The sequence below is a fragment of the Fusarium tjaetaba genome, assembly GCF_013396195.1.
Source record: "Fusarium tjaetaba strain NRRL 66243 chromosome Unknown NRRL66243_c0000139, whole genome shotgun sequence".
Taxonomy (NCBI): domain Eukaryota; kingdom Fungi; phylum Ascomycota; class Sordariomycetes; order Hypocreales; family Nectriaceae; genus Fusarium; species Fusarium tjaetaba.
In genome coordinates, this window is record NW_023501335.1 from 1 (window position 1) to 27369 (window position 27369).

Here is a 27369-nt window from a genome sequence, read left to right on the forward strand (position 1 = left end):
CCATTAACCTCCGATATGATTGTATCATATAAACCATATCCCCACACATCTTTAAAAATAGAGACACATAAATAACTCACTCTTGCAGTTTTCTCCAAGGACACTCCTTGATATCTCTCTTCGGGACAAAAAAATCAGCTGAGTTGTGCAGTGCAGCTTTCTCAGGCCTGAAACATGATGTTGGTTTAATTAAAGAAACGCCTCGTCGTGATGGCTTTGCCTCTTTGGGGTAAGTGGTGAGCTGATTTCCTGGATGGACCAGTGCGGCCCGAGAAATGAAACCTTTTACTAGCAGGTAAACCTCCTTTTTGGTGGAATCTAATTTAATAAGCCGACTTCCGATCGGAGTTTACTTTGTGGGCAGAACATCGAACGGTCTTGATCGTTGTCAACGGGGGGATAATCAATGGAGGACCAAGTTATGCTTATCGAGTGAAGGATGAAGGTTGAAACATAGCTGTTGCTATAATGCTGTAATATGTTGCTTATCGCGAATACTATTAATGAGTTCCAACGACGAATAGAAGTTATATTGAGCAAAGACGATAGAACTTCTTCTCAACACAATACCACCCAAACCCTACAATGGCCACCTCGTCTCGAGAACAATTCGGACTCGACCAACTGCCCGTGTCCAGGCGTCTGCATAACTCATCAACACCATGCACAGCGAATATCAAGCCAACCAAACCCAGTCCGTGAACTCACACCAGCCTACTCCTGGTTAGCACCTCGCAAGCACCTCCATCTATCAGCTTGACCTTGGCCGAAAAAACATCCAGACTCAGCTTATGCTTGGACCTCTCGACACTATCACCGGCATCGCCTGACTAGCAGGGAGATACGGAGTCTGTAATGTAACACTGAGGACTGAGCCGAGCCGTCTCTGAAGACTTCGCAGTGACCATGTGGTAAAAATATCCTCGGCTTCACAGAGACAACTCATGATGGCTATATAAACACTCTCGATATCCCGTACAATCAACTCTTTCTCATCAGCATCTCTCTCTTCTATCAACTTCTTCAACTTACATTCGCTTCAACAAGGCCTCAAAGGCATATTTAACATTCTTTCACTTCTTCCAAACATTTCAAACAAATAACCACACTCTCTCTATCTTACTACCAAATCCCCTACTATATCATCAAAATGTACTTCTCCAACTTCCTCGTCACTCTGGCCTCGATGGCCTCTATGGCTTCCGCCATCCCTGCTCCAGATGCCCTCCTTGATACCACCTCCAACATCTCCCCTAGCGACTTCACCATCCGCTCCGATTCCAACAACCTTGAGGCTCGCACCACCTTCTCCTGCCCGGGTGCCATGTCCTACTGCCCCTGGACCAAGGCCTGCTCATGCCCTCCCGGCCAGTCCTGGGATGGCAAGGCCAAGAAGTGCGCTGGCAAGAAGGCTTCCGGCTGCTGGCCCAAGCCCAGTGCCAGTGTCTACGCCGGCGCCGGCGTTGACGTCAAGCTCGGCACTTACTGTGCTGCTTCTCCCTACAAGATCGTCAAGTACGATACCAAGCACGCCTACTGCCAGGCCAGCCTCAAGAACACTGTCTTCCTTGCTCCTCTTTCTATCGGCGCCGAGGTTGCTCTCTATGGCGGTGCCGCCATCAATGTCAAGGGCCAGCTGAGCGCCAGCCTCAAGACCGTCTGTGGTGGTCTTGCTGGTCTCTACCTTGAGAGCAGCGCTGATGCCGTCGCCCTCTTCAACACCAACAAGTACGGATATGCCGTTCGCCCCGGCAGCGTCACTGGTGGTCTCGTCTACGCTGTTGTCGACTTCGTCAAGAGCATTACCTGCTTCCTCGGTCTCGGTAACTGCCAGGTCTATGACTGCGTTTCTTACTGCTCCAAGGGCTGCAAGAACTACGTCGATGTCCGTGGCAGCATCGGTGGCTATGTCAACGGACTCGTTGGTTTCTGCATTGTCAAGGACACCGTTCTCTTTGTCAACAAGGTCGGAGCTTGTGCTTCTGTCAAGATCCAGGGCCTCATCCGCATCGTCGCTAGCATCCACGTCAGCCTCAAGGGCATTTTCGGATGCAACTGCTAAGCGGTTAAAAATGATTATGGACGAATAGTTGGGTACTCACGGTCTAATATGTAATGGATGGAGGATGACTTGGAACTGAAATGTGTTTCTTTGATGGGGATTACCGGATAATCCCACTCGTCTGTCGATGTCTTCTGTTTCTTATCACAAATCAAATAATTCATATGAAAACGCTAAAGCCCGGAATCGAAGAATGTGTTTCTCTGTCTCGAGTTATTGTTTGGTGATGATTATTAACGAACGAGCTTCCATAGTGGCTGATTGGCCTGAAGCTGAGATTTCCCTTCAACAACTCCTATGCCTAGACTGACTCCGAATCTTTTCCCGAATTAGCTGCATTTAGCTGCAAAGGACCACCAAAAATGCACAAATGCCTGTTCTTTGCTCCATTAAGCACCCACAGGTTCCATGATCTGACGCCCAGCCCCATCGACCAAAAAGTGACTGAATGATTCTTCATCGTTCTCATCCATGAGAAGCGACCTGTCTTCTGTATCAGGCAGTAAATGTGAGTATAATCCATGGCCAGCCTTCGCCCAAGTTGGCGGCAGAATATCGACATTATCTTCCTCTGGCGCACTTGTGATGACTTCTATGACCCGAGTGCGTTTGAGTATCTTTTTCGTAGTCTTTTGCTTCGGTTTTGCTGCTCTGTTGACAAGAACATGTCCATGTCGCGGCTTCTCGTCATGCTTTGTTTTAGGAGGCCGAGAAGTGTTTGACAATTGACTATCCCAGTCAGGTGAATCGAATATGGGCATTTCAGGATGCCGTTTTGAGATAGATACGAGCAAGTCAACAAGGAGGTTTGGTCTCAGTTGATCGCACAATGATAGAATATTAAGAAGGTCTGTCTTCGGCACGGATTCAAAGTATTGTGCTCGCTATCGTCATGTGAGCCATGGTATCTTCTCAAGTGTCGTGGAACTTACTGAAGCCTCCGAAGCCCGACCAGGACCAAACCCCACGAGGTGAGGTTTTGCAGGGATAACACCCTTGGGGAGAGCAGACAGGCGTTTCTGTCGAAGCCGCTCGATTTCGTGTTCCCGTTGCTGACTAACTCTGCCCCTGAGTCTGACGGTCTGTTCTCTGGCCGCAACGCACTTGGCACAAGTGAAGCTTGCAGAAGTCATGTCCTCGCCCCTAACCAAAGGAGGATGGCATTTTTGGTGCCAAGATACAAGACATCTAGTGCATGTGACTAAGGGGGAAACTTGAGCAGAGCCGTCACACATTGAACATCTGGTTTCCTCTCCGGTATGCTGAGCCTCGATAGTAGCTTGTTGAGTTTGAGAGCGGACTTTCCACGGGAAGGGGACAGTGCTTTGAGTCAGATCAATCTTTTCCGACAGCTCTTCTCGTTTTCGCTTCACGCCTGCATTGAGAGAGTATGATAGTGAGGATTGACCTCTGGCTTTAGTAGGTGCCGGCATAGTCAAAGTGTCTTTCAAGTCTGCGGAATGTTTCTCTCTGACATTCCCGTTGCCCTCTGTTTGGGAATCATTCTTGAGACGGCCCAAGATGACTGAGCTCTCTGATGGGAACTGGGGTGTGTATGAGGATTTGGGTGCCGGTGTAATTGAAATGTCATCTTTGGCAGACACATCGTCCATCATGGCATCCAGTTCAATGGCTTTCGGGGGCTCGACGCGTAATTCCTCTGTGGCTTGGTCCATGATATATGTTCTCGTCCTCGTAAGATGGTTTGTTAGTGATCATTTGTAGGCTGCTGTCAAAGTCCGTAACTGTCGCGAGATATTCGACGTTCAAAACTGTAAGAAAAACTGCAAAATGAGAGGAAGGGTCTGTCCCAGGGCTGATCGGTACGCGGACTAAGTATTATTTGAGAAGGGGACTGCACGGTCATATATTGTTGAGATTGGAAACAATGGATTTACATGGCAAAGTGAGATGTTCAGTTCAATCAGCGACACGTGTGGTCACGTGGAGTACTCTGATCGTACAACGGAGGAACCACCCCGGGTGTTCAGTTTAACGTTAGTTCCTGCCGTTGTTCACAACCACTAAAACAGCAGGAGTCCTATGTACCTAGAAGTCGAGGTCCTCATAAAATCTTTTCGCGCTTCATGTTCTATTCTATGCGTGTTCTATCCGACAATTCCCTTTTCCCTCAATGCATTAATATCAGCTTCCTTAAACCCAAGATGCTCTTGTAGCACTTCATTAGTATGCTGACCCAACATAGGTGGCGCGCTGCGAATCGTTGGAGGAGTCTCCGATAATTTTATAGGCGTGTTGACCATTTTTAGAGGGCCGCACTCATCGTGTTCCATCTCGACAACCATGTTCCGGGCCTTTGTATGCTCGTGGTTGAGCGTTCCCTGGACATCATTGATGGCAGCATAGGGCATACCCTTGCCCTCGAAGACCTCGAGCCATTCTTGGGTTGTTTTAAGTTTTGTAATTGCCTCAATCTTGGCCTCTAGGTCGTTTCGATGTTCGACTCTATCAGCGTTGGTTTTGTATCGAGTGTCGTCCTTCCACTGTGGTTGACCTAAACCATCGCAGAGAACACCGAATAGCCGATCATTGCCTCCACCAAACAGAATACCGCCATCTTTGGTCTCGAAAGACTTGTAAGGAACAATTGAAGCTTCTGAGTTAGCATTGGAATTCTTATTCAGACACTCAAACTTACGATGAGCTGTGCCCCAGCGGCCAGAATCCTTCTCTCCACTGACCAAACAGCTGCTGGCGATGTTGGCTAATGTTGCTGTCTGGCAGTCACTCAGTGCGACATCGATATGTTGACCTTTTCCTGACTTGGCCCGTCCTAAAAGCGCCGCCATGACACTGTTGCTGGTGTAGAGACCAGTCGTCAGGTCAGTTACCGCGACACCAACCTTGACTGGAGGACCATCTCGCTCTCCAGTAATATGCATCAGACCAAATTCAGCTTCAACCATGACGTCGTAGCCAGCGCGGTTGGAATACGGCCCTGTTTGGCCGTAGCCCGTAATAGAGGCATATATCAGACCTGGGTTAATCTTGCGCAAGGTCTCATAGTCCATGGAATACTTCTTTAGAGTTCCCGGGAGGTAGTTCTCCACCAAGACGTCGCATTTTGCAGCAAGTTTATGAAGAACCTCGACTCCTTCTTTGTGCTGGAAGGACAAGCCCAACGACTTTTTGTTCCGATTTGCCTGTAGGACATTGTGAGACAGGTTCAGTGCAGAGGAGGTACAAACTTACCCCCAAGAAGTAGGCAGACTCTCCAGGGCCTTTGGCAGACGACCCGTCCTTGTATTTTGCATATGGAGGTCCCCAAGCTCTGGTATCATCGCCGCGAACAGGATGCTCGATCTTGATCACCTCAGCGCTGCGCATTCGGCCATGTTAAAAGGGCCAAGGTCATTGATGACATGAGTAAACTTACCCAAGATCACCCAGAATCTGAGTACAATAAGGCTATAAAGGTCAGCACTTGTCAACCATGTTCATGCAAAAGTTCGACTTACACCGGCCAAAACCCGGGTCATGTCCAGCACCCGAATGCCCTCGAGTGGGAGTCCGGTTTTCACGGCACTTGAGTACCGGCGGACTCCATGCGCACAGCCATTGATGGGCTTAGACCTCAAGGATCGAGCAGCAAGGAATAAGCTCATCCTCAGCAAACTGTCAGCTTGGCAGTGTGCTAAATATGGACTAAGTTGAGCAACTCAGTTGTGAGACTTGAAATCTTGTGCAACGGTATGTAGATATGTATATAGATTGATGCTTGAGATATTGTCACCGGTCATCGGAACCGGATGGGTAGCTACGGGAGTTCGGAATTGTGCGTTGAGCTTGTAGTCTAATTGAGCTTGGTGAACAAAGAGCTCCATGCGGGGATTACACCTCGGCTTTTGGAGAAGAGGGCCAATCACTATGAGTTCGGTGCCGAGTGACATTTTGCCGTTGCTAGAGCCTCTCGGCTCCGACGATTAGCGATGATTCCCATGGGGTAATTGATCGCGATGCACGGAGTAAATGGTTTATTGATTGATGGCTGACAAGATACATTTGCATCATCGGCAATCATTGTAGTTTCGCCGTCTATGCGATGGTGAGCTAATTACCAATGGGAGAAGCTATAAAGACATTTTATATGGTTGGTTGAGAAGGTATGTATCATGCCATATTCAGCAGCTAATGATGCTATGAGTAACTATTTCCTGGACCTGGATTCAAATATTAGTCTGCTTGGATTTGGTCGGCACCCAAGAGGCTTAAAGCCACGATATTACGGTAGCTGTTCAGAAAAACATGAATCAGTCCTTAGTGATCACAATCTCTTCCAAAAGGACTGAGCCTGCTAGATTGCGACAGTGTGATACGTCTCATTCAGGCGCAGCAGCGCCGATCAATAACTTATTTAGTAGCAAACTGGTGATGCTTCAGCCACACTCACCTTTCAGCGAAGAGCGAACCGTCCCGAAAAGCTTCGCTTTTAATTCGAAACTCACAAAATCATTGTTCACAGTTGGGCTTGTAAAGATTGTGTTGTACCACCTATCATTATGTAATAGACTTCTTATGTTGTGTCTCCCCCAAAACTCCAATCGCTAGGTAGCTGTATCCCGTTCAAAGTCTTGTCCTTGTCAATATCTCGTCTGACTATAGGCTCAACATAGCCACCACAGGCTCGTATTGGTGCTTGGGGGTTGCTCCCATTCCGGATAGCTGGGCTTGTGGTTTGGCCTTGGCTGCTGAATTTGTATTCTGAAATAGCCGTAGGATTGCAATCCTTGCTTCCCACCTCATGCTTCTATCTTTCTGCCGCGATGTGATGCATCGATGGAAGTCTAGAGCCGAATCTCGGAAGAGATCTACTCCAAAGATAGACCTGAAACATGCCGTGACCTAGACTAACCATTTTATCAATGCCATACACCAGAATGAAGCATCTTTGCTCGTGAAGAGACCTTGTCGTGGGCCCAGAAAGAATCGGGCATATATCAATCTCTCGACCCCGGCTCGCTCCCATTTATAGATCCGCGCCTCAAGTGTGCGAGCCGCTGTGCGCCCTTGACCACACCAGACAGATCAGTCCAGCCAAGGCAAAGATCAACTAATCTTTGGCCTACGGATAGGAGAGGTTCTGCCATAAACTAACATATCAGAACCGTCCCCATAGTTACGTGGCCTTGCACGGCACGTAACCGTTTACCCGTTCCCAGGATCATCCATTCAAAGCCTGTGGCTCCCCAGGATATCCCCGCCCATTCACGGAAGGCTTGAAATCTTATTATAATTACCGATAGCTGTCAAGATATTAAAGTAGGCATCTGGCAGGTTATCGATCTCTAGCTCGCCCTTCCATTCGTTGTGTTTCTTTTGTTTTCCTCTCCTATCATCATGCCTATCCTAAGTTATCTATACTCGTGGGTCAAACCACGCCAATACCAACGTGAAGAACGATCTCCGTCTTTCTCTCTTGGCAAGAAGAAGCGCGCAAAGTCAGGGCTAGATAAGAACGACAAGGAAGATTTTCAGCGATCTAAAATAATTCGCAAGTCATTACAAAGTCGCGCCTCTTCAAGAGCAACTGTGCGACAGGAAGATGAAAACGACACTGAAGAGGAGGAGAGAAATACGAGTCTCAGGACAGACTGGAAAGCATACGAAGCTGATATTCAGCGAAACAAATCAACGCTGATGCGAAGGCACCCGGGAGTCGATCGCTCGAGAATACAAACTCACGCTGGATCCTCCTCGTCCCGACCTCAACCACAATCTTTCTCATCCAGCTCAACCAGCCCCTACTCCCCACTCTCACCAACGACATCAACTTCAACAACAAGCCCACCTTCGCCAGAAATAGGGAGGGCATTTTAATACGCCAGGCTTGAAGCATGAAGTATGGACCATGAAACAAAGCCCACAACCACGACATATACCAATATATCTATCTCTGCATGACTTTAGACTAGGACTGGAATTATTTATACCATGGGAGCAGCGGCGCCGAAACGATGAGAACGGCTTTTGATGTGTTAAAGGTGTAATGAGAATGAAACTTTTGTGTATGATAACAATTTCCGTTGTAATAACGTATTCCTATCTCTTAAGCACCGATTTCATTTGTGACCTTGACAAACTTTTCCCACTGTCTCCAGGCCTCGCCGCTCTTGAGGGCCCAGCGAGCTCTTCGGATACCCTCTTTCCAGCGCTGCCCACCAGGGCCGCGCTCAGTGATGACCTTGCCGTCATCCCCCTCACCCATGTTGCTGGTATCGGACTCACAGATACCTGATGTCACGAGCAAAGCCGCAGTGTTGAGAAGAACAAACTCAAGAATCGGGTCATCGTCAGGCAACTCATTGTGCAGAATTCGAGACAAGATCTCTGCATTCTCGGAGGGTTCTTTACCAGACGACACTGTGTCCAGGGGATGTGTGCTCAAACCAAAGTCACTCGGGTGCACGGTGAAGTGCTCAACCTCGAGCCTTCCAGCACTGGTCTCGTTGACCCTCCAGCATAGAGTGTTACCAGCGCAGCTGACTTCATCGAGCTCTTCCTCGCCGCAGATGATGAGAGCCTTCTTGAAGCCAGCCATGCACAGCGCCTCAGCGAATGCCGGGCCAAGATCCCTTCGGCCGACACCAATGACACGGGCTTCAAGGACATCTTCAACAGGGTTGGCCAAGGGGCCGAGATTGTTGAAAACTGTCCTCCAAGGCAGTTGCTTGCGGATGGGCGCGACGTAGCGCATACCAGTATGGAACACAGGGGCAAATAGAAAAGTGTAGTTAGTCTCAGAGTAAGCCTTGACCAAAGTGTCAGGGCGGACGGCGCTGATGATGGGAGGCTGAGGTTTCATACAAGCGACCAAGTCAGCACTGCCAGATTTTGAGGTGCTGGCTTTGTTACCGTGCTTGGAAACCATGAGCAAGGCTGAGGCTAGGATGGATGAGGTGGTGCTTATGTTGAAGGTATCATGGCCATCACCTCCAGTTCCAACAATGTCACACTGAGATTATGTTAACAATTGCTCGTTGATCCAGCAGATTTGGTCCGCTTCCTTACCAATCCGCCATTGTAAGCTCCCTCCTTTCGCCCTCTTCGCTCGATAACTTCCTTCAGCTCCTCTACAGGAATAGTTGCAGCGGCCTCTCGCATGACACGGGCGCACTCGGCCAAAACATCAGCTCTGAAATCAAGCTTTGTGAAATGCAATGCCATGAGAAGAGAAGCTGTTTGAGCCTCAGTGACCTGATTTGTGAAAAAGTGAGAGATGGCCTCGGCAATCTCCTGAGGAGAGACAGCAGACCCGTTAGGCCAGAGCTTGGTCAGAAGAGGCTTGATATCGACAGGCGAGAGGGCATTTTGCCCGTCAGCTTGGGACTGAGATGCCATCTTGGTACTTTGCTAGAACAACCAGGAGGATTGTACAGAGAGTGATGATGGAGAGAATCGACCAAGCACAGTTGGTAAGTTGATCGGGGTATCGCTCTTCTTTGTTCAATATTGAGATGTTTGTTCTATTGACTCAACTCGTGAATGAGTCGAAAGTACGTACTGCGGAGTGGCCCTTCGGCACCTGGTGATTGGCCGACCTCGGACAATGGAAACTCTAGCGCATCGTTGATGGAGGAGGACAAAATAAAGAGACATTTCATGATGAGCCTGATCGATCAGCAACGTCATGAGTTCTAACAGTGAGAAATGAATGCTTATTTTGACCTGCCAAAATGCAAGCCAATACTTGTGTTAGAATTACCGATGATCAATCTCGGCCATTCTACAATATGAATTATCTGAAATGTCCTCTGAAAACAACGTGAAGAAATGACGTCGAAGGGAGAGCTTCCATGTATATGGAGTAATAGTTTAGTGTTCTTTAAGGTCAAGCTTGGCAGGGAACAGTCCCCGCTGTGGCTGGAACAACACTCAGGTCGAGATGACTAGACACTAACTTACTAGGCATCTTAATGTTCAGCTGGGACTACGCAGAGATTTGTAGTGGAATAAGTTAGTAGGGAATATCAAACCTGGAAATATATATCGGGAGCTCGAAGTGTGTCGTAACTTGGTCAGACTCATAAAAAAGCATCGACAGCTCAGGCTTGAGGTGGCGCCCGCGATTTTAATTTGTCGGGAGTTACTAGTTGTTGTACATAGGTTAGTAGGTGGATGAAGAAGGATCACGGAGTACCTCTAAGGTAATCAAATCAAATCCAGAAGAACAAAATAAACAGACTTGCCAAAGCTTTATTTGTTCAAGGTTTCTTTGTTGGTAATTTGTGAACCTTCCCCAAGCTTCTGCAGAATCTGTCAGCAACAACAAAGAGATCACGTGCTCATGTATAGTTCTGGGTCGGTACCTAGCATAGTACCATCTGTTCTTCAGTGCGCTTTTACGAACTCGAGCAGTGAATGTTGATCTTAATTATCTATTTGTAAATGTGAACTGAACAACTGTCCTCGACATTTGCCTTCATGATTCATTGAGAAGTTGTGTTAGGTAGGGGTATTTAGGTAGTCAGACTGCCTGCCTGCCCAGACGTCTGGAGCCTAAACGTCAGTAATCAGAGCTCGCTTAGTCATTCTTATCATACAATCCATTGGACAAAGCGCCCTTCCTCACCCAACTTCGCCGCATCTCATTTTCTAACGAAACATCCCCCTCAACCTCACGGCAGAACGTGCCGCCTCGGATGATGGCCCCAAACGGCAGCGATGCGCCTGCTTTTGAGGAAGACCTCAGTAACATCCTAGTATGTCCTGAGTGCAACATCAGCCCGCCCCACCTAGTCGAGGAGTTCTCCAGCGGTGATACAGTGTGCGAAGACTGCGGCATGGTAGTCGGCTCAAGAATCATTGATACGAGATCAGAATGGCGAACTTTTGCAAATGACGACCAAGGAGGCGACGACCCCAGCCGTGTTGGTGGACCGCAGGATGAGTTTGTCGAAGGCCAGCAACTCGCGACGACGGTAGCCTTTTCCGAGACCAAGGCGCACAAGGCTCTGTCAAGGACTCAAAACAACACGAACCAAGACAAGTCACAAAAGGGCCTCATGCAAGCTTACAAGGAGATCGTTTCCCTCTGCGAAGCTATTAACATGGGCACGAACGTTTCCAACGCTGCAAAGCACATCTTCAAGCTTGTGGATAAGCACAAGTTCCTCAAAGGAAAGCCCCAGGAAGCCGTTATTGCGGGTTGCATCTTCATCGCGTGCCGGCAGAACAACGTGCCTCGAACCTTCCGTGAAATCTTCGACCTGACTAGCGTGAGCAAGAAGGAAGTCGGTCGAGTTTTCAAGCAACTTCAGAGCTTTCTGCAGAAGCTGCAGGACCAAGACGGCGCAGCCACAGGTCTCAACACAGTCACCAACTACGAGAACACGTCAGTGGGTGCCGAGGATCTATGCGGCCGCTATGTCTCTCAGCTTGGCTTCACGAAACAGACCAAAATCTCCAACATCTCTCGCGCTTTGGCCAAGAGGGCCAACCATCTTTCGGCACTCGCAGGACGATCGCCTCTATCCGTTGCCGCAGCATGTATCTACATGGCGTGCCAGATCGTCGGAGAATCGCGCAGCTCACTACCTATAGCCAAGCAGGCGGGTGTCAGCGATGGTACAGTCAAGACTGCGTACAAACACTTGTACTCTGCCCGCGAGAAACTCATTCTGCCGGAGTGGTTCGAGGGAGGGGCTAGCATGGAGAAGCTTACACCGGCTACTGCGGTATAGGGGCGCCCAGATGCTCTCAGGGCTCCATGTGCTATCATGGTCTAGAATGACGTTTTTTCGGCATTCAAGGACGTTATAAAGAAATTGCCGCCATGTTTTTTTTTTTTTTTTCCCTTATTCTTTTTCTAAACATAGCGACGTCCCGAGGTGGACCGCGAGCAGCGTATTGAATTTACACAAAGATTGAAACTAAGGAAGTCTGTGAAGATGTGACGATGTTCAGCCATGATACTTTAAAGTAGTCTTTTAAGGTAGTCTGAGTGAAACTCGGACAATTTTTTATTCTCATTCTTGCAAATCGCTTGGCAGCTAGTTGGCATTGCCTCTTCTGAGTGCCGGCATGAGTTGTCGTCAGCAGTGGGAATAGATGGGGCGGGAATGCCGTGAAACCGCGGGAGGGACCTTGAATCCGCTGCCTGTCATTCTTCATCAAGGAAAAAGAAAGAAAAAATCTACTCTAGATCGTTCTTGGAAGGCTAGGATGCGCTGCTAATGCAGACCCGCTGTTGATGTTTCTTCGACGGGGCAGATAAGTCTCCTCTACTCTACATGAGGCATAACATACCCGGCCGGGTTTATTGAACAGGAGCCAGGCCTGGTTTTTGCCGTGGGGGGCCTGTTGGTTCTTTATGATCTGAGGACCCTTTGATAGTAGTCTTGGCATTGTACGGGTTCATGATGATGCAGGTTGCAGGCTGTTTCCCTGTGTGCCACTACGTATGTACGTGTGCATATGGGCATACAATAGCTGGAGCTGAAGAAAGCACCTGATGTCTCGCTGCTATTCCCGTATGTATGTATGTGTGACGTGAGGAATCAGCCCTTCGAAAAGGTTCCATGTTAGTAGCTACCTTAGCTATGAACAGACTCGGGTACATAGTTGATGAGGTGCGTGTCAGCAACATCATGTGAATTGTAGGATGGTGTTGCGCCATCGAACTCGAGTGGTGTGAACCAAATCCGGAATTCCAGTAAAAGACAAAACTGGTGCAAAGACTCGGGCCAGGAGCACCGAATTGAGAACCGCAACGAGGTAACCCAGAGAGAAAGACCGGGCGGGATGGATCAAGATGATGCTGGCATGTACATACATACAATGCTAATGCGCCGCCGGAATAAAGTGGCATGTGCTGTAAGCCAGGCTAAGGCAGGATGCTGTATCGGTATGAATATAGATGCATGTTTAGAATTGCCTCAGACGACATGTCTAGTTAGTTAATGGGTCTACGGGGCATCGGGTGAGGAGCCAGGTTAGGAAGCCCCACAGGTGGAAGAAGAATAGGTTGAGAACGAGAACCCTGCTGTTACTGTCCTGTACAGCATGTGCGGTGCATGTGTGTCTTGCATCTTGTGCAAAGTAACCTTGGCGTTGCAGTGTCGTGTCTGCTTTGGGCTGTGTTTGATAGGTAATAAAATGTGATGACCATGTTTTTATCCTTGGATTTTTGACTCTCTTGACTCGGAAGATACATGAAGGGACAACCTAGAAGAAAAGATATGCCGATAGCAGTATATATTACCTATATTGCGCATGTCATGCCACGAGTCAATATCACGATTACCTATCCATTGTTTGCTACGCACGTCCACTCGAGTTGCATGCCCGCTTAGCTAAAGCCAACAACACAACACATCTATCACAACGCAACGCAACGTCGATAAAACCACAAACCTAAACCTGCAAGCGTGGATGTAGACTGGATCGGATAACCGTGGAGTTGTCAAGAGGGTATTCATTAGTTATCCAACATCCTTGAGCACGCCAAAGTGCCAGTGACACCCTTGTCGGAGCCGAGTTGACCAGGCTGTCATAGTCTTGGCTTGAGCAAAAGGATAGAATGAATAGCTGGCTGCATAGCATATTAGGTGATTGACTTCCTCACGATACATACATACACCAGCGGATACTCAAGGTACTGGGCATTTTCATACATAAGCACCAAAGTATGACCTCGTAATAGGCAAGGCATCTACATTATTTCCTGCAGCCATCGTCATTCTCTCGGCTGCTATTCAGCCATTTCCCCCTACTGCACATCACATCCGTCCATCCACTACTGTATTTATCACCACCACCATGCACGCACCCACTCACTACAACTCCCACTCACACTGATCCATCATATTCCGTCTGCTTTGCCTGCCCCCATGCTCATGCTCTTCTCCATAGCCGTTGTCTGCCCCATAACAACATGTAACCCCCCCTCCGCTCCCCCATGTTTAGTGGAAGAGAACCCTGGGCTGATGGCGCAAAATGCAATCACTACAAGGGCCTTGCCGAGGGACGAAGGTGCAAAATTCATCAATTGTTTGCTTGCCGCAGAACAGAACCCCAAAAAAATGCGTGAAATGCAACCATGTCAGACCACGCCCATAATACCCTGCTCAGTCAGTGTCCAGGGGTCGTAAGATAGACTGCGATTCGTCTGACGGGCCGATGCACCGTGCTCAGAAGCAGAAGCTCAAGGTTGGAGAAATTGACTAATAATTGTACTGTACTGTAAACAGACAATCCAATGCAAATGGGTTAAGTTAGCTATACGCGCAGTACAAGAATGGGACATTCGCTGCTGGGTGTGTAGTTTATCTAAATCTTCCTCTCTCACTTTCCTCAGAGGCTGGACCTTGGCTGGCGAGAAAGAAGGACAAGCGTCCTACCGTACTATACTGGATGTCTAAACTAAAGACTCGAGAATCACACATCATGATGCCCAGCTTTAAACGGCTTCACGGCCGCGCCTTGGTTGCTACTGCTCCGGTTTACTGCTCCGGACCAGCTGCTTCGTCGACCATCAAGATGACCCCTTCGTCGACTTCGTGGACAACTTACCTATGGCGAATCATCCTGAGTGTGTTGGCCCCTTCAACGGCGCTGCTCCAGTTTGGTTCATGGGCCGCTTCAGTCTTCGGCCCTCCTGTTCATGAGCTGTATCTTCAACCTCACTTCTCCGCACTGCAAAAGGCGCCAATACAGACAGGCATTCCCTTTGAAGTCTCAACTACCCCTGAGTTCAACTGCTTCAGTCCGAATCTTCCAAACATCACCATCTATGCGACAGGGGGCACTATCGCTGGATCTGCTAGTTCGGCTGACCAAACGACGGGGTATCAATCAGCTGCGCTGAGTGTCCAATCTCTCATTGATGCGGTGCCGCAGCTGTGCAATGTTGCCAACGTGAGAGGTGTTCAATTCGCCAACACAGACAGTATAGACATGAGTTCAGACATGCTACAAGCGTTGGCGAAGGAAATCCAGGCCGATCTCAACAGTCCATCTACACAAGGTGCTGTTGTGACGCATGGAACCGACACTCTGGATGAGTCGGCTTTCTTCCTTGATCTCACGATCCAAAGCGACAAACCCGTGGTTGTAACGGGTTCTATGCGCCCTGCAACGGCCATAAGCGCTGATGGACCCATGAATTTGCTGTCTTCTGTGACTTTGGCTGCTAGTGAGAACGCCAGAGGCAGGGGAGTCATGATTGCCATCAACGACCGCATCGGATCTGCTCGCTTCACGACAAAGGTGAACGCCAACCATCTCGATGCTTTTCAAGCTCCTGATAGCGGCTTGTTGGGAACATTTGTCAACATCCAGCCCGTCTTCTTTTACCCGCCATCACGGCCTCTGGGCCACCACCATTTCAGATTACCGTCCCGACCTCCGTCATCAGCTCTGCCTCAAGTAGACATCCTCTACGCTTACCAGGAGCTCAGTGTTGGCATGTTCAAGGCGGCTGTTGATCTCGGCGCACGAGGCATCGTCCTCGCAGGCCTTGGTGCTGGATTCTGGACTTCCAAGGGCACTGAAGAGATCCGACGCATAGTCCGTGAAACCAATATCCCCGTCATAGTGAGCCGTCGACCAGAAGGCGGTTTCGTGGGACCCTGTCAGGCAGGAATCGGAGCTGGTTTCCTCAACCCCCAAAAGTCGAGGATCCAGCTCCAACTCGCGCTTGAGGCGAAGATGGACAACGACGCCATCCGAGCTCTTTTTGAGCACGCGGGAGTGCACTAAAGGGGCAAAAGATCAAAAGGTTCAGACCACAACAGCATGATGATACATATGACCAACAGGACCTGTACCTTTTTAGAGGAACTTCCAAAAAGATCACGATCAAATAGGGAAACTCGATACAATTCGGAGGCTTACGCATGCATCAGAAAACGGTTTGGATCTTCAGGGCGCATTTTGTCTTTTTAGTGAATGTCAAAAATTGGGGGTGGCTATCTGCTTTTTTGTTTCGTTTTTTTTGTTTCTGCAAAGATCATTTTTCGTTGTTTAATCTAGGAGACATCTTGAATCGGAGTGGGAAAATGGCTGATACAGCCAAACAATCATGGAGGGAGGCTATCTGTTTTTCGTTGTTCTGCATTGTTGCGCTTATAAAAGTTGATGCGAAGGTGTTGATTAAGGTGGTCCAGCAATCTGTTTTGCAGATGCTTGACATGCAGGAGTATAATAAAGTTAATAGTATTCAACATATATATTCAAACGACATCTTCACGTGGTTCTCAAAGTAAATTATGAGCAAATGTCGAAAGCCAAGATACTCAAGTTGTGGATTTGTCGACAATCCTTGCTCATCAACACGCTCGTGGTGTACCATGGGTAGCTGCACAAGTGACAGCGGAAGAAGCAAAAAAGAAGAAAAAAAAAAAAAAAAAAGACACAGCCGAAACTGCACGAAAGCAGGTAATAGCGGTCCAACAAGGGGGTCTGGAGAGTGAGCCAGGGCTCGCTGCAACTGAAGATCCTTGATGTGTGGTTGACAGGGGAGTTGGACATGGAGGGTCGTTAAAAGCCCGAGTTGATGCCTCGGGGTTCAGGAAAGATCCGGAAGTATATCCATGCCTACTCATTTCGCGAGATTGCATCATATAATTGTGATAAGTGAATGCCAAATGAAGAATTGGGGTGTGGTGATTCCCATGATGCACTGTATGGAGTTTCCAGTACCGTGAAATGGTGGTAAATATATAAATAGCAATTTTTTAACCTGTCAAAAGAGTATGTGTAATTGAGTTTAGACAACACAAAGTAATTATACAATGAACATACAATAAATTTCTAGTGAATAATGAGAATGATAGAAAGAGAATCCTAAGTTGGTTGGCGGCGGATGATGAGATTGATACTGGCTGATGTTCGTCTCAGTACTCCGTAGGTAAGGTACGATCCGTATATATCCCACAGGTGGTTTTACGATCCACTATGACGGCTGAGTCTGAGAGATAACCTGGATATGTGGCTAACTGTAAATCGGAGAAGGAGATTCTAGTTCCAATTATCTCATTAAACCCTCTAAAGCTTCCAATTAATTTGTACAGTAAGAATTTGCTTAGAGGTGCAGTTGCAAAGTTTATCAGATCAAAATCGTCCTGAACTCTATTAATGGCTTCCCCCCCAGATTGAGACATAGTCTCAGGTAGTCTAGAGGAGAAGCCTCCCGTTCGGCCTCAACGCTCCACGCGTACTCCCCATATTTTATCCCTTTACTTGTAAAGCTTGTCTGTCATAACATCAATACACCTCGAAATAGCCTTCTCGAATCATGATAAACCAAATTCATGTCTAAACTTATATTCGTTTATTTCCGTTACAACGCGTCAGCCACCTCGTATAAGCTTATCCTTATTATTATCTAGCCGACTACTCCGTACCATCGGACAAAACAACCCTGACACAGACACGCCACCACCGACTCAAGGCAGGCCAAAATTCCTGCTCCAGATCGAGATCAACCACCTTTTCATCCCTTCCATTCTCACTCATGATTTGATTTGCTCAGCCGTCCTTCTCTCCCCCGGGCAGAGACCGTCACCCCATGGTTGAACAGTTGGGGTCAGGGCAGGAATTACAGCAGCAACAACAGTCACTCGTTTCAAGTTAATCGCCCCGTCACGCCAATCAATCCATTGCGACGTCACCGAACGTCCCGCATGTCGACCAAGATAACCCCAATACACTCCTTTTACACCCTCGCCAAGCCATCATGTTCCAAGATCGATCTGTGGCCGAGGTGCCATCAGGCCCTGAATCACCGAAAGCCAGTTCAAAGATCAATGTTCGCCGTCGCAACAGTGGTCCCGGCCGCTCCGCGCCATTGGTCAATCGCATAAAGGATGTTGCTGCAGATGTATATCAAAAGACCGTCGTTGAGCTTATTCTGCGTCGCAAGAATGTTACTGTGTCGACCGAAGGGCGACGTATACCTCTCGAACTCGAACACGAAACCCCTTTGATCGATCCTCGCCGTGGTGTTCCATTTGTCTCGAACAGCATTCGAACGTCAAGATATACAGTATGGGACTTTATACCCAAGCAACTTTTCTTTCAGTTCTCTCGCGTTGGAAACTTCTATTTCCTTTGCGTTGGTATACCGCAGATGGTATGTATGAGCAGAATATTGAAGTCGGATTTGCTGCTAACAGCTACACCAGATTCCAGGCCTTTCGACGACCGGATCCTATACTACTATTCTACCGCTTTTATTCTTTGTGATGTTGACAATTGTTAAAGAAGGTTACGACGACTATCGACGGTATCGCCTGGATAAAATTGAGAACGCTGGCTTCGCGACTGTGCTTGGACGAGAAGATAAATATACGGGAAAGCTACGACCAGTTAATAAATGGACAAAGCTTAACCCGTTTTTGACACATTCGACCGCCGAGCCGCATCCCGTACCGGAGGAGGAATTCAATGGACTGCGTTGGGTCCCTGTGAGATGGAGCGAGATTAAGGTCGGAGATATCATCAGGCTTAGCCGAGACGAGCCTATTCCCGCAGACCTTGTCTTGCTACACAGCGACGGGGAGAATAAGCTGGCGTACATCGAAACAATGGCTCTCGATGGAGAGACCAACCTCAAGAGCAAGCAGGTCACGCCCGCTTTGGAAGGCTGCGACACGATCGAGGGGATTTCCAAGTGCAAGGCGGATTTCGTCGTTGAGAGCCCAAATCCTGACCTCTACAACTTTGATGGTCGCGTGACAGTCAGCGAAAAGACTGTGCCCTTGACTTCCAACGAGGTTATTTATCGCGGAAGTGTTGTTCGCAACACCAATACAGCAATTGGGCTAGTGATCAACACTGGCGAGGACTGCAAGATTCGCATGAACGCCAACAAGCACCCAAAAGCCAAAAAGCCAGCCCTCGAGCGAGTTGTGAACAAAATTGTCGTTACCCTTGCAACTTATGTTGTGCTCTTATCTGTTGGCGTATCTATGGGCTATGTCAAATGGCAAAAGAGCACAGAAAGGCATTCCTGGTACCTGGAACAGGCAAAGGTGCCTTTCTACCAGATCATCATTGCCTTCATTATTATGTTCAACAACGTTGTACCCCTGTCGCTTTATATCAGCCTCGAAATCGTCAAAATCGGCCAGTTGCTCATGCTTAACTCGGATGTTGAAATGTATGATGAAGAGACAGATACCCCTGCCCGGTGCAACACGAATACTATCCTTGAGAATCTGGGACAGGTGGGATACGTCTTCTCAGACAAGACGGGAACCTTGACAGACAATATCATGAAGTTTCGAAAGATCAGCGTTGCAGGAACTGTTTGGTTGCATGAGATGGACCTGGAACCAAAGGTCGATGAAGCGGAGGATTTTAAGCTCGATGAAGAGTCTGAGCCAAGTGAGCCTTCAGTCTACAAAACAGACCCCGTCACGGTCGTTATCAGAGAGGAACAGGCCGAGGCGTCGAATGAACCATCCACACCACTAGCTCTCGCCTCGCCATCTCGACCCTCCATGTCACCTCGCCATTCCATGTCTCATCGCCCATCTATGGCACCCTCGAGACCTTCAATGGCACCTTCGCGCAATTCATTTGGGAGTCGTAGGTCCTCGTCCCAATGGCGCTCAACAGGACGACCGGATCATGTTCAGCCCGACGTTACCACGAATGACCTTATTGAATACCTACGTCTCCGCCCTAACTCAGGTTTTGCTAGAAAGGCGAAGCAGTACATTCTCGCCGTAGCTCTGTGCCATACCTGTTTGCCTGAATATAAGGAGAACGGAGAACTAGAGTTTCAAGCAGCATCTCCTGACGAGCTAGCTCTCGTCAGGGCTGCTCAGGAACTCGGTTACCTTGTCATTAATCGAACGACGCAAACCATCACTCTTCGGGTCACCCAGCCTGACGGCCACGAGGAAGAGTTCAAGTACGAGGTTCTGGACGTGATTGAATTCACCAGCGCAAGGAAAAAGATGTCGATCGTTGTTCGTTTCCCAGACGGTCGTGTGTCGGTCATTTGTAAAGGTGCCGACTCTGCTATCTTACCTCGTCTTAAGATGTCGCAGATTGCCAAGCAGAAAGCTAGTGAGGTTCGAAAGAGCGCTGAGCTCGAGCGTGAGATGCACCGACGCAGCGAGCAGCAAGAGCCACGTAATAGTTTTGGTGGTAGGCCTAGTCTCACCATCCGACGAAACCCAGGCGTGTCTAGGGATAGAAGTACAAGCAGACGGCCCAATGTGGATAGAAGCAAGTCGTTCGAATTTGGCCGCCTTTCTAGACGCTCGGAGGATAAGCCCCGTCTGTCCATTGCGACTCGCGGTGTGTCAATCGATCTCCCTCGAGGCCAGTATCTGAACACCCCCCTTCATTACCAGCAACCAATTCCCGAACACCTAGCCTTCCTCGAGGATCCAGCCCTGCTTGACGACTCTGAGACATTTTCCAAGTGCTTTAAGCACATGGATGACTTTGCCACCGAGGGCCTTCGTACGCTACTCTTCGCGCAAAAGTTCATCACGGAACAAGAGTATCAGGCCTGGAAAAAGATTTGGGACGAGGCCACGACTAGCCTCAATGATCGTCAACAGCGCATTGAGGATGCCGGCGACATGATCGAGAAGTCGTTTGATCTTGTTGGTGCAACTGCCATTGAGGATAAGCTACAGAAGGGTGTCCCTGAGACAATTGAGAGGTTGCGGAAGGCCAATATCAAGGTGTGGATGCTTACAGGTGATAAGCGAGAGACCGCTATCAACATCGCTCACTCCGCCAGAATTTGCCGGCCCGGCTCGGATCTTTATATCCTCGACATAACCAAGGGAAGTCTTGACTCTCAGCTGATTGCTCTGCAAGAGGATCTTTCAGCTGGCTCAGTCCATAGTGTGGTTGTTATTGATGGGCAAACGCTTGCGGCCGTTGAAAAATCGCCAGAGTTATCTGCCACATTCTTTACGGTGATGTTGCAAGTCAACTCGGTCATTTGCTGCCGTGCCTCTCCAGCGCAGAAAGCACTGCTGGTAAGCACCGTCCGGTCTCGTCTCAAGAAGTACCATGGTAGGAAACGTCGAGGCCTGACCCTGGCCATCGGCGACGGTGCAAATGACTTGGCCATGATCTCAGCCAGCCACGTGGGCATCGGCATATCTGGAAAGGAAGGTCTTCAAGCAGCCCGTGTGGCAGACTATGCCATTGCTCAATTTCGGTTCCTGCAGAGGATGCTGCTTGTCCATGGGCGATGGAATTACATCCGTACCGCCAAGTTCATTCTTTACACGTTCTGGAAGGAAATGTTCTTCTACCTGCCAACAGCGCAGTATCAAAGATATACTGGCTACAGCGGCACGTCCCTGTATGAAGCCACCAGTCTGACTGTTTTCAACACCCTTTTTACGAGTCTCTGCGTTATCTGTATGGGAATTTGGGAGCAAGATCTCAGCGCTGAGACACTGCTGGCCGTTCCCGAGCTTTATGTCTACGGGCAGCGCAACCAGGGTCTCAATATATGGAAGTTTGGTCGATGGATGCTTCTCGGTGCCATTGAGGGTGTGGTCTGTTGGTATGGCGTCTGGGCTGGCTATGGTTGGATCTCACCGGCAGCGCGCGACCAAGGCTTGTATGCCCTGGGGACGCTCACATTTTCAGTTGGAGTTCTCTGGATCAACTGGAAACTTTTGTAAGTGACTACCTCGTTTGGGCACCATTTCGAGACTAACTTGATTAGCATTTTCGAAACCCATTACAAGTCTACCATTGTCATGGTATCTTTCTTTGTTACTACTATCGGCTGGTTCGCTTGGCTGTGTTTCCTTGACGCAGCCTATGCGGGTAGCCCGTCTGGGCCATACGCTATTCGAAATAGTTTCACGGAAGTATTTGGGGCCGATGCAGTATGGTGGGCTACATTATTCATCGTACTTGGGCTTCTGGGTCTGTTTGAGATCGTGCTCAAATGCGTGAAACGTCTTCTGCTAATTGCTGGACTTTGGGATTGGCCGCCCTGGGGAAAGAGTCGTCGCGGTGAGAACATCGAAGAATGGGACGTTGAGCTATGGCAGGAGCTAGAGCAGGATCCGGCGTTACGAGAGCGCTTAAAGCGACTTGCTCGTGATGAGCAGGTGGAAGAGGAGGATGAATTCGAGCACGGCATAGAGGAAGGGCTCCGGGGACGTTGACGTGAGTGATTATGGCGTTTTGATACCCTATAGATACTCAGGACTATCTAGTCATTGGGATTGTGTTATTTCTTGCATAGATTTGGATGTGAAACACGATATAGCGATGAATCTTCTTTTACACACGGTCGAATTGTTCGCCCAGTACCTCAACCTCTATCTCGACACCCGCCTCCGGCTGTTTTAGCCTCCTTACATACTCTTCGCCCAACGCTGCAGGGGTCAAAATACCTCCGCGTTTGTGAGAAGGTATGATTCCTTGTAGGAGAACCAATGCCGCTTGCGTCAGTGCCACGCCTGTGAACACATACGGATCACCACTATATGCGAACTTGACTTCCACTTTCGGAACAGGCTCGGCTCCTTTGTTGTCTGCTATAGCCAGAGTGCGATACTTGAAATAGTGGCTTCTACGGGCTTCCTCAGACGGACCTGTTCCTGGTGGGAACATCCGGGCGGCCAAGTAGCGTACAGGAGGGATTTTTGTAATCGCATTTGTGACAAGGGAGAGGCTTGTCCGGAACATCAACGCTGATAAAGCATTAGAGCATTTCATTCGTGACGAGAAGAAGAAATCCTCTCCGTAGCCTTCCGGGCTCAGGAAGCCTGACCCACGACCAGCGTATAAGCCCCAGCTTCGGCCGACGACAACCTCTTCTATCTGTCCATGGGTACTTTCCACTAAAACGCCCAGTTCATCAACGGTTTGGACGTCAAAAGCGTTGGGGGGCGGAAGAACCCCCGTCTTGGCCACTTGTTGTTCAGTCCTTGGCAGAGGAGATAAATCAAAAGGGGCGATCTTGACGGGCTCGAGGCTACACAGTGAGCTGAGGCTTCCGCCGCTGAAAGAACCGCGGACATCTTCAAGACAGACCAGGACTTCACGAGTAGGAAGAGAGAAGTGGCGTTGAAGTTTTAGAGCGGCGAGATAGACGGATAGATCTGCGGGAACGGCAGCCCAGCCAGCGGTCATGATAATCTAGTAGCGTCAGACAAGGACCGGAAAGTAGGCAGCTTAATTGTCATACTCTTGAACCAGAGTTACAGGCTATCGCGTCATACTGGGCGATAATATCTCGCATCCAGGCGGGCTCTCCGCTACTTTGTTGGTGTAAGTCGAAGTGTTACCTACACGCTGTGAGATGGTGTATGCTTACCAATCCACATAATCGGTGCCGTTCTCAGCGCAGGCTCTGATCACAGCCGTTCCACATGTGGTGGCATAAGGACCAATAGTATTCACAATCACACGGGATGTCTTGACGAGTTCGGAGATGGCTTCGTCGGAAGCGAGGTCAAGAGCGTACACAGTACCTATGAGCGTTTAATAAGTGGAAATAACACGAGGGCGTACAGCAGACATTTTGGCTCTTCAAGCTGAAGTTCTTTGTGTAAAACTTGGAGTTTACTCTTGCTGCGACCTGCGATGGCCCATGATACATTGCCCGGGAGGACCTGGGCCATGTATGATGCACACAGGCGGCCTGTGTAGCCCGTTGCACCTAGGAGGACAATGTCGATCATTATGTCAACGTGGAAGTTGGCGCTATTAAGGAATGAGACATCAATATACATTAATATACTTGTCCATGTCCCTTATAAGCTGAACTGCGTGTCCTTCCAACGACTGCTCCGGCCAAGACGGTCCTAGATATCGGGCTGACTGATGCCCCGGCGGAGAGATATCAAAGCACACAATGGGATAACGGCGCAATAGAAGAACCGGCTCTGATATGCATATCACCAAATCAGGAACAAATAGAAATGTCAGATATTTGTTCTTACTGTGCTTGTTAGATATGCATAACTACCTATTTTTTACTTAGTTGGTCACGTTGGAGCCTCATTATCCTCGTCTCTCAACGTCTGTATCCTCCTGGTTAACCACACCCTCAGATCTTTCCGGACGATCTGGAATCTTTCCAATGATTTCCATACTCCTGAAGGTGTACACAACGAGTGCGAGTGCAATGAAAAGGATGCCAAAGTTTGTCCAAGCTCCGGCGCGAAGACCCTTTAGAGACGGTGCATCCCATTCCTTGACTGGCCCAACATGTTGAACACTTACGCCTCTTTCTTTGGCCATGACAGATGACTGTATAGAAGTGGCAATAGCTAATGAAATGGCACGACCGATCATACCAGAAGAGTTGATGAGTGCACCGCCAACAGCTTGGTCCTCTTTCGGAAGAGAATGTGAAGTAAAGAGCGTGAGGCAAGGCCAAGCCGTGTCGGCTCCAACAACAGAGAGGATCATAGCCCAGAATCCCCATGCGAAGTACGAGGTCGTCGGGGGAATTGGCACGGCGTATAAAACAGCAGCAATGCAAACAGCCACATGTCCAAACGCCAGGATAAAGAACGTCGGAATCCGTGAAAGGAAGTACGCCGTGAAGAAGGCAACAATGAATCCGCTTACACCGGTAGGGATGAATCGCAACATGGTCTGTAGCGGTGAGAGACCTTGGTAATCCTGGAAGTAGTACGTTGCGTAAATGAGATAGTTGTTGAATCCGCCAAAGAAAAAGCCCATGATGATCATGACAGCTGTGAATCTCCAGTTATTGAAGATTGATACTTTGACAAGCGGCGGCCGATTCGTCTTCTGCTCAAGATATCGCTGCCAAAAGAAGAATGCAACGATGACCCCAAACGAAACAACGATGAGCACGGGGATCCAGGGTGCAGTCCAGCCAACAACGTTTCCCTCAGTCAAAGCAAACATAAGTGCAAGGAGTCCGCAGGTGATGAGAGTAGCGCCAATCCAGTCCACAGCCGCCGTCTTGGACCGGAGGCTGTTATGCTCGGGTCGGAGTTCCGGGGGCGGAGACGGGATGCAGAAGACACCGGCAACGGCGATCATGCCGGCCATGATGGCTAGGGCACCAAAGACCCATTTCCAACTGGCCCATTCCGCGATGAGACCGGAGACGAGATTACCGCAGACGCTCCCGAGGGGGGCTCCGGCAGCTGGAGTTGTTAGCACACTCCAAGATAAGTATGAGTACCTATTTAGAGAAAACATACCGTATGCACTGAAAGCGTAGTTCTTTGCCTTCCCCGGAGGAAACGTGGTTCCGAGGATACCAATCGCCGTGGGGACATTAGCAGCAGCGCCCTGGACATATCAGCAGTGTCCTGTGTCATACATAGTAAGATGTAACTTACCAGCCCGTGAAGGCCACGGAATAGATCGAATGCAATCTCAGTAGGTATGAAAGCATTGACAACACAGCAGATTGTAACCCAAAAAGATCCAAGGATAAAAATCAGTCTCTTGCCGTAGATATCTGCGATTCGACCCCAGAGTAAAAGGAAGCAGCCAAATGTCAAGACGTAGGATGATACTACCCATTGAAGTCTCGTATCAGGAACATCAAGGGCCCGGCCAATTTGAGGGAGGATGATAACGACGCTCTGGCTAGCAAGAGTCTATCATTGTTGGTGTTAGTGTTTGTGAGTTTGATACTCATCTGTTATTGTAGACTCACGTTGAGAAAAGAAGCTCCTGTGACAGTGCAGACGAGAGCTATACAACGGGCCCTGGATAATCTCAGCTCGTCCTTCGAATCTACCGATTCTGCATCACCGCTCCCGTCATCGTTGGAAGAAATATTCTCCTCAGGCCGATTGTCGGAGCTGAGCGGGTGACAAGACTTTTCGTTATCGATCACATCTCCAGGGACAATCTTTTCCTCCCCTGAGGAGGCTAGAGCAGTATTTTGGGGAGCTGAGTCGATGACAAAGTCTGGTCTCTTCTCACTGGAATGGTCAGCCATTATCTCAAACCCTTTTTGCTCACTCGAAGGAGCAAGAATGGAGAACGAGAGAGTCTCTAAAAGTCATCACCTCGGTAACAATGGGGAAATGCCCAGGGTAATATATATTACTTTGACCCAAACCCTTGAGAGCCAAGCCTAAACCCCCAATGGATGACATGAGGGATGACAGAAAACTTGGGACTTTCATTTCTGAGTGATAAAAATACTTGTACATGCTCAGGATATTTTGCAATGCCTTTGGCAAGCTCATTGATTGGGTTATTTTCGCCCCCTTTGTCCAAAAGGCCTCGAGGCTCCGTATCAATCAGTCAGTTTGACTGGGGTAGACTGTGGGGGATGGGGTCTAGCCGAATGGCGAATTCCTTCTCATTAGACGAGGATAATGTTATTCCCGGAACTGCAACACTTGGTTACATTGACAGGCAAACAAGCTTCAGTAGACGGACAAATCTCTACCAAGGTGATCATCGCTACTACAACCTTATCTCAATGACTTGATGGGTTACCTACACAATAGAACAGACGCTCTCTTCCTTTCCTTGCAAATAGAACCCTATTCTCTCATGGTAGATCTTCTTCGCATCTTCAACCCCACTCATTATCCCCAACTTACTCACATGCCGGGTCCCGCTGCCGGAGAAAGCCATCCAGCACCAGCAGCACAATCTAGTCCATCTATTGCCTAATTCTAGAGCGAGAGGTTATCTATCCCGTCATTCTCTCCCTTTCTCCTCTTTTTGGTCATAGCTCCCCGCTTGAGTTGGTGACTAATCTTGTCTATAGCCGAGTTTCACGGTTAACAGACTTGGTAGTCAGTCATACATACAATACGAAGCGGCCAGCTTTTTCTCCCCAGGCAAAGTCTTGCGCTGCTATCTACGTAGTACACATTGGATGCCATAACCTCGATGGCATCTTTGCTTACAAGTCAGGCCGGAATCTATCTCCTGTTTGGGGGTGCCTGCATAAGGAAGACCTATATCCCCCAACAGGCCTCGCTACGACCAACACCCTCAGTCTACACAATATGCACGTATCCGACCAGTCACTCATGTACTCATCACATCATGCACGACAACTATTGCCTCTCCAATAAGTTTTCTCATTTTCATTGATATCATTGGATCAAAGCCCTTATAAGGGAGCTTCTCAATCTCGTGCCTGACCAAACCAATTCATTCAATTCCTTTCCATTGCCTTCTCCCATGCACGCCTTGCCTTTTCCCTTGCCTCATCGCCCTACGGTTCAAGTCAAGAAAGAATACATTGTTAAACGAACACGCGTTCAACCCCGTCTCCCAAAATGTTTGTTTGTTGTCGTAAATAAGAAACCAGACGTTGCAGTTGAGCCCCCCCTTTCCCCGACAAACAACCCAAAAATACCATCAAAGCAAGCAAA

The 27369-nt window shown here is 48.7% G+C and overlaps 9 protein-coding genes across 9 annotated transcripts; 4 read left to right on the forward strand and 5 right to left on the reverse strand.

The window, feature by feature from the left end:
- Nucleotides 1–1150: 1150 nt before the first annotated feature.
- On the forward strand, nt 1151–2062 carry FTJAE_7038 (uncharacterized protein; the record flags this gene model as incomplete). The annotated part of the gene is made up of 1 exon (XM_037353713.1): nt 1151–2062. The coding sequence occupies one exon, from the start codon at nt 1151–1153 to the stop codon at nt 2060–2062; it is 912 nt and encodes a 303-aa protein (XP_037205863.1).
- A 389-nt stretch (nt 2063–2451) lies between these two features.
- On the reverse strand, nt 2452–3738 carry FTJAE_7039 (uncharacterized protein; the record flags this gene model as incomplete). Its single annotated transcript, XM_037353714.1, has 2 exons — nt 2452–2946; nt 2995–3738. The coding sequence occupies 2 exons, from the start codon at nt 3736–3738 to the stop codon at nt 2452–2454; spliced, it is 1239 nt and encodes a 412-aa protein (XP_037205864.1).
- Nucleotides 3739–4170: 432 nt separating this feature from the next.
- FTJAE_7040 (alpha-methylacyl-coa racemase) lies at nt 4171–5688 on the reverse strand (the record flags this gene model as incomplete). The annotated part of the gene is made up of 4 exons (XM_037353716.1): nt 4171–5226; nt 5276–5402; nt 5460–5491; nt 5542–5688. 4 exons carry the CDS (start codon nt 5686–5688, stop codon nt 4171–4173), a joined length of 1362 nt encoding a protein of 453 aa, XP_037205865.1.
- Nucleotides 5689–8129: 2441 nt separating this feature from the next.
- Nucleotides 8130–9421, reverse strand: FTJAE_7041 (anthranilate phosphoribosyltransferase; the record flags this gene model as incomplete). The annotated part of the gene is made up of 2 exons (XM_037353717.1): nt 8130–9035; nt 9092–9421. 2 exons carry the CDS (start codon nt 9419–9421, stop codon nt 8130–8132), a joined length of 1236 nt encoding a protein of 411 aa, XP_037205866.1.
- A 1304-nt stretch (nt 9422–10725) lies between these two features.
- On the forward strand, nt 10726–11763 carry FTJAE_7042 (transcription initiation factor IIB; the record flags this gene model as incomplete). Its single annotated transcript, XM_037353718.1, has 1 exon — nt 10726–11763. One exon carries the CDS (start codon nt 10726–10728, stop codon nt 11761–11763), a length of 1038 nt encoding a protein of 345 aa, XP_037205867.1.
- A 2704-nt stretch (nt 11764–14467) lies between these two features.
- On the forward strand, nt 14468–15781 carry FTJAE_7043 (asparaginase 3; the record flags this gene model as incomplete). The annotated part of the gene is made up of 1 exon (XM_037353719.1): nt 14468–15781. One exon carries the CDS (start codon nt 14468–14470, stop codon nt 15779–15781), a length of 1314 nt encoding a protein of 437 aa, XP_037205868.1.
- A 1978-nt stretch (nt 15782–17759) lies between these two features.
- FTJAE_7044 (phospholipid-transporting ATPase DNF3) lies at nt 17760–22188 on the forward strand (the record flags this gene model as incomplete). The annotated part of the gene is made up of 3 exons (XM_037353720.1): nt 17760–18155; nt 18208–21689; nt 21738–22188. 3 exons carry the CDS (start codon nt 17760–17762, stop codon nt 22186–22188), a joined length of 4329 nt encoding a protein of 1442 aa, XP_037205869.1.
- A 118-nt stretch (nt 22189–22306) lies between these two features.
- FTJAE_7045 (uncharacterized protein) lies at nt 22307–23712 on the reverse strand (the record flags this gene model as incomplete). The annotated part of the gene is made up of 4 exons (XM_037353721.1): nt 22307–23167; nt 23217–23289; nt 23346–23502; nt 23550–23712. The coding sequence occupies 4 exons, from the start codon at nt 23710–23712 to the stop codon at nt 22307–22309; spliced, it is 1254 nt and encodes a 417-aa protein (XP_037205870.1).
- A 322-nt stretch (nt 23713–24034) lies between these two features.
- FTJAE_7046 (uncharacterized protein) lies at nt 24035–25967 on the reverse strand (the record flags this gene model as incomplete). The annotated part of the gene is made up of 4 exons (XM_037353722.1): nt 24035–25158; nt 25216–25306; nt 25357–25620; nt 25680–25967. The coding sequence occupies 4 exons, from the start codon at nt 25965–25967 to the stop codon at nt 24035–24037; spliced, it is 1767 nt and encodes a 588-aa protein (XP_037205871.1).
- Between the last annotated feature and the right edge of the window lie 1402 nt (nt 25968–27369).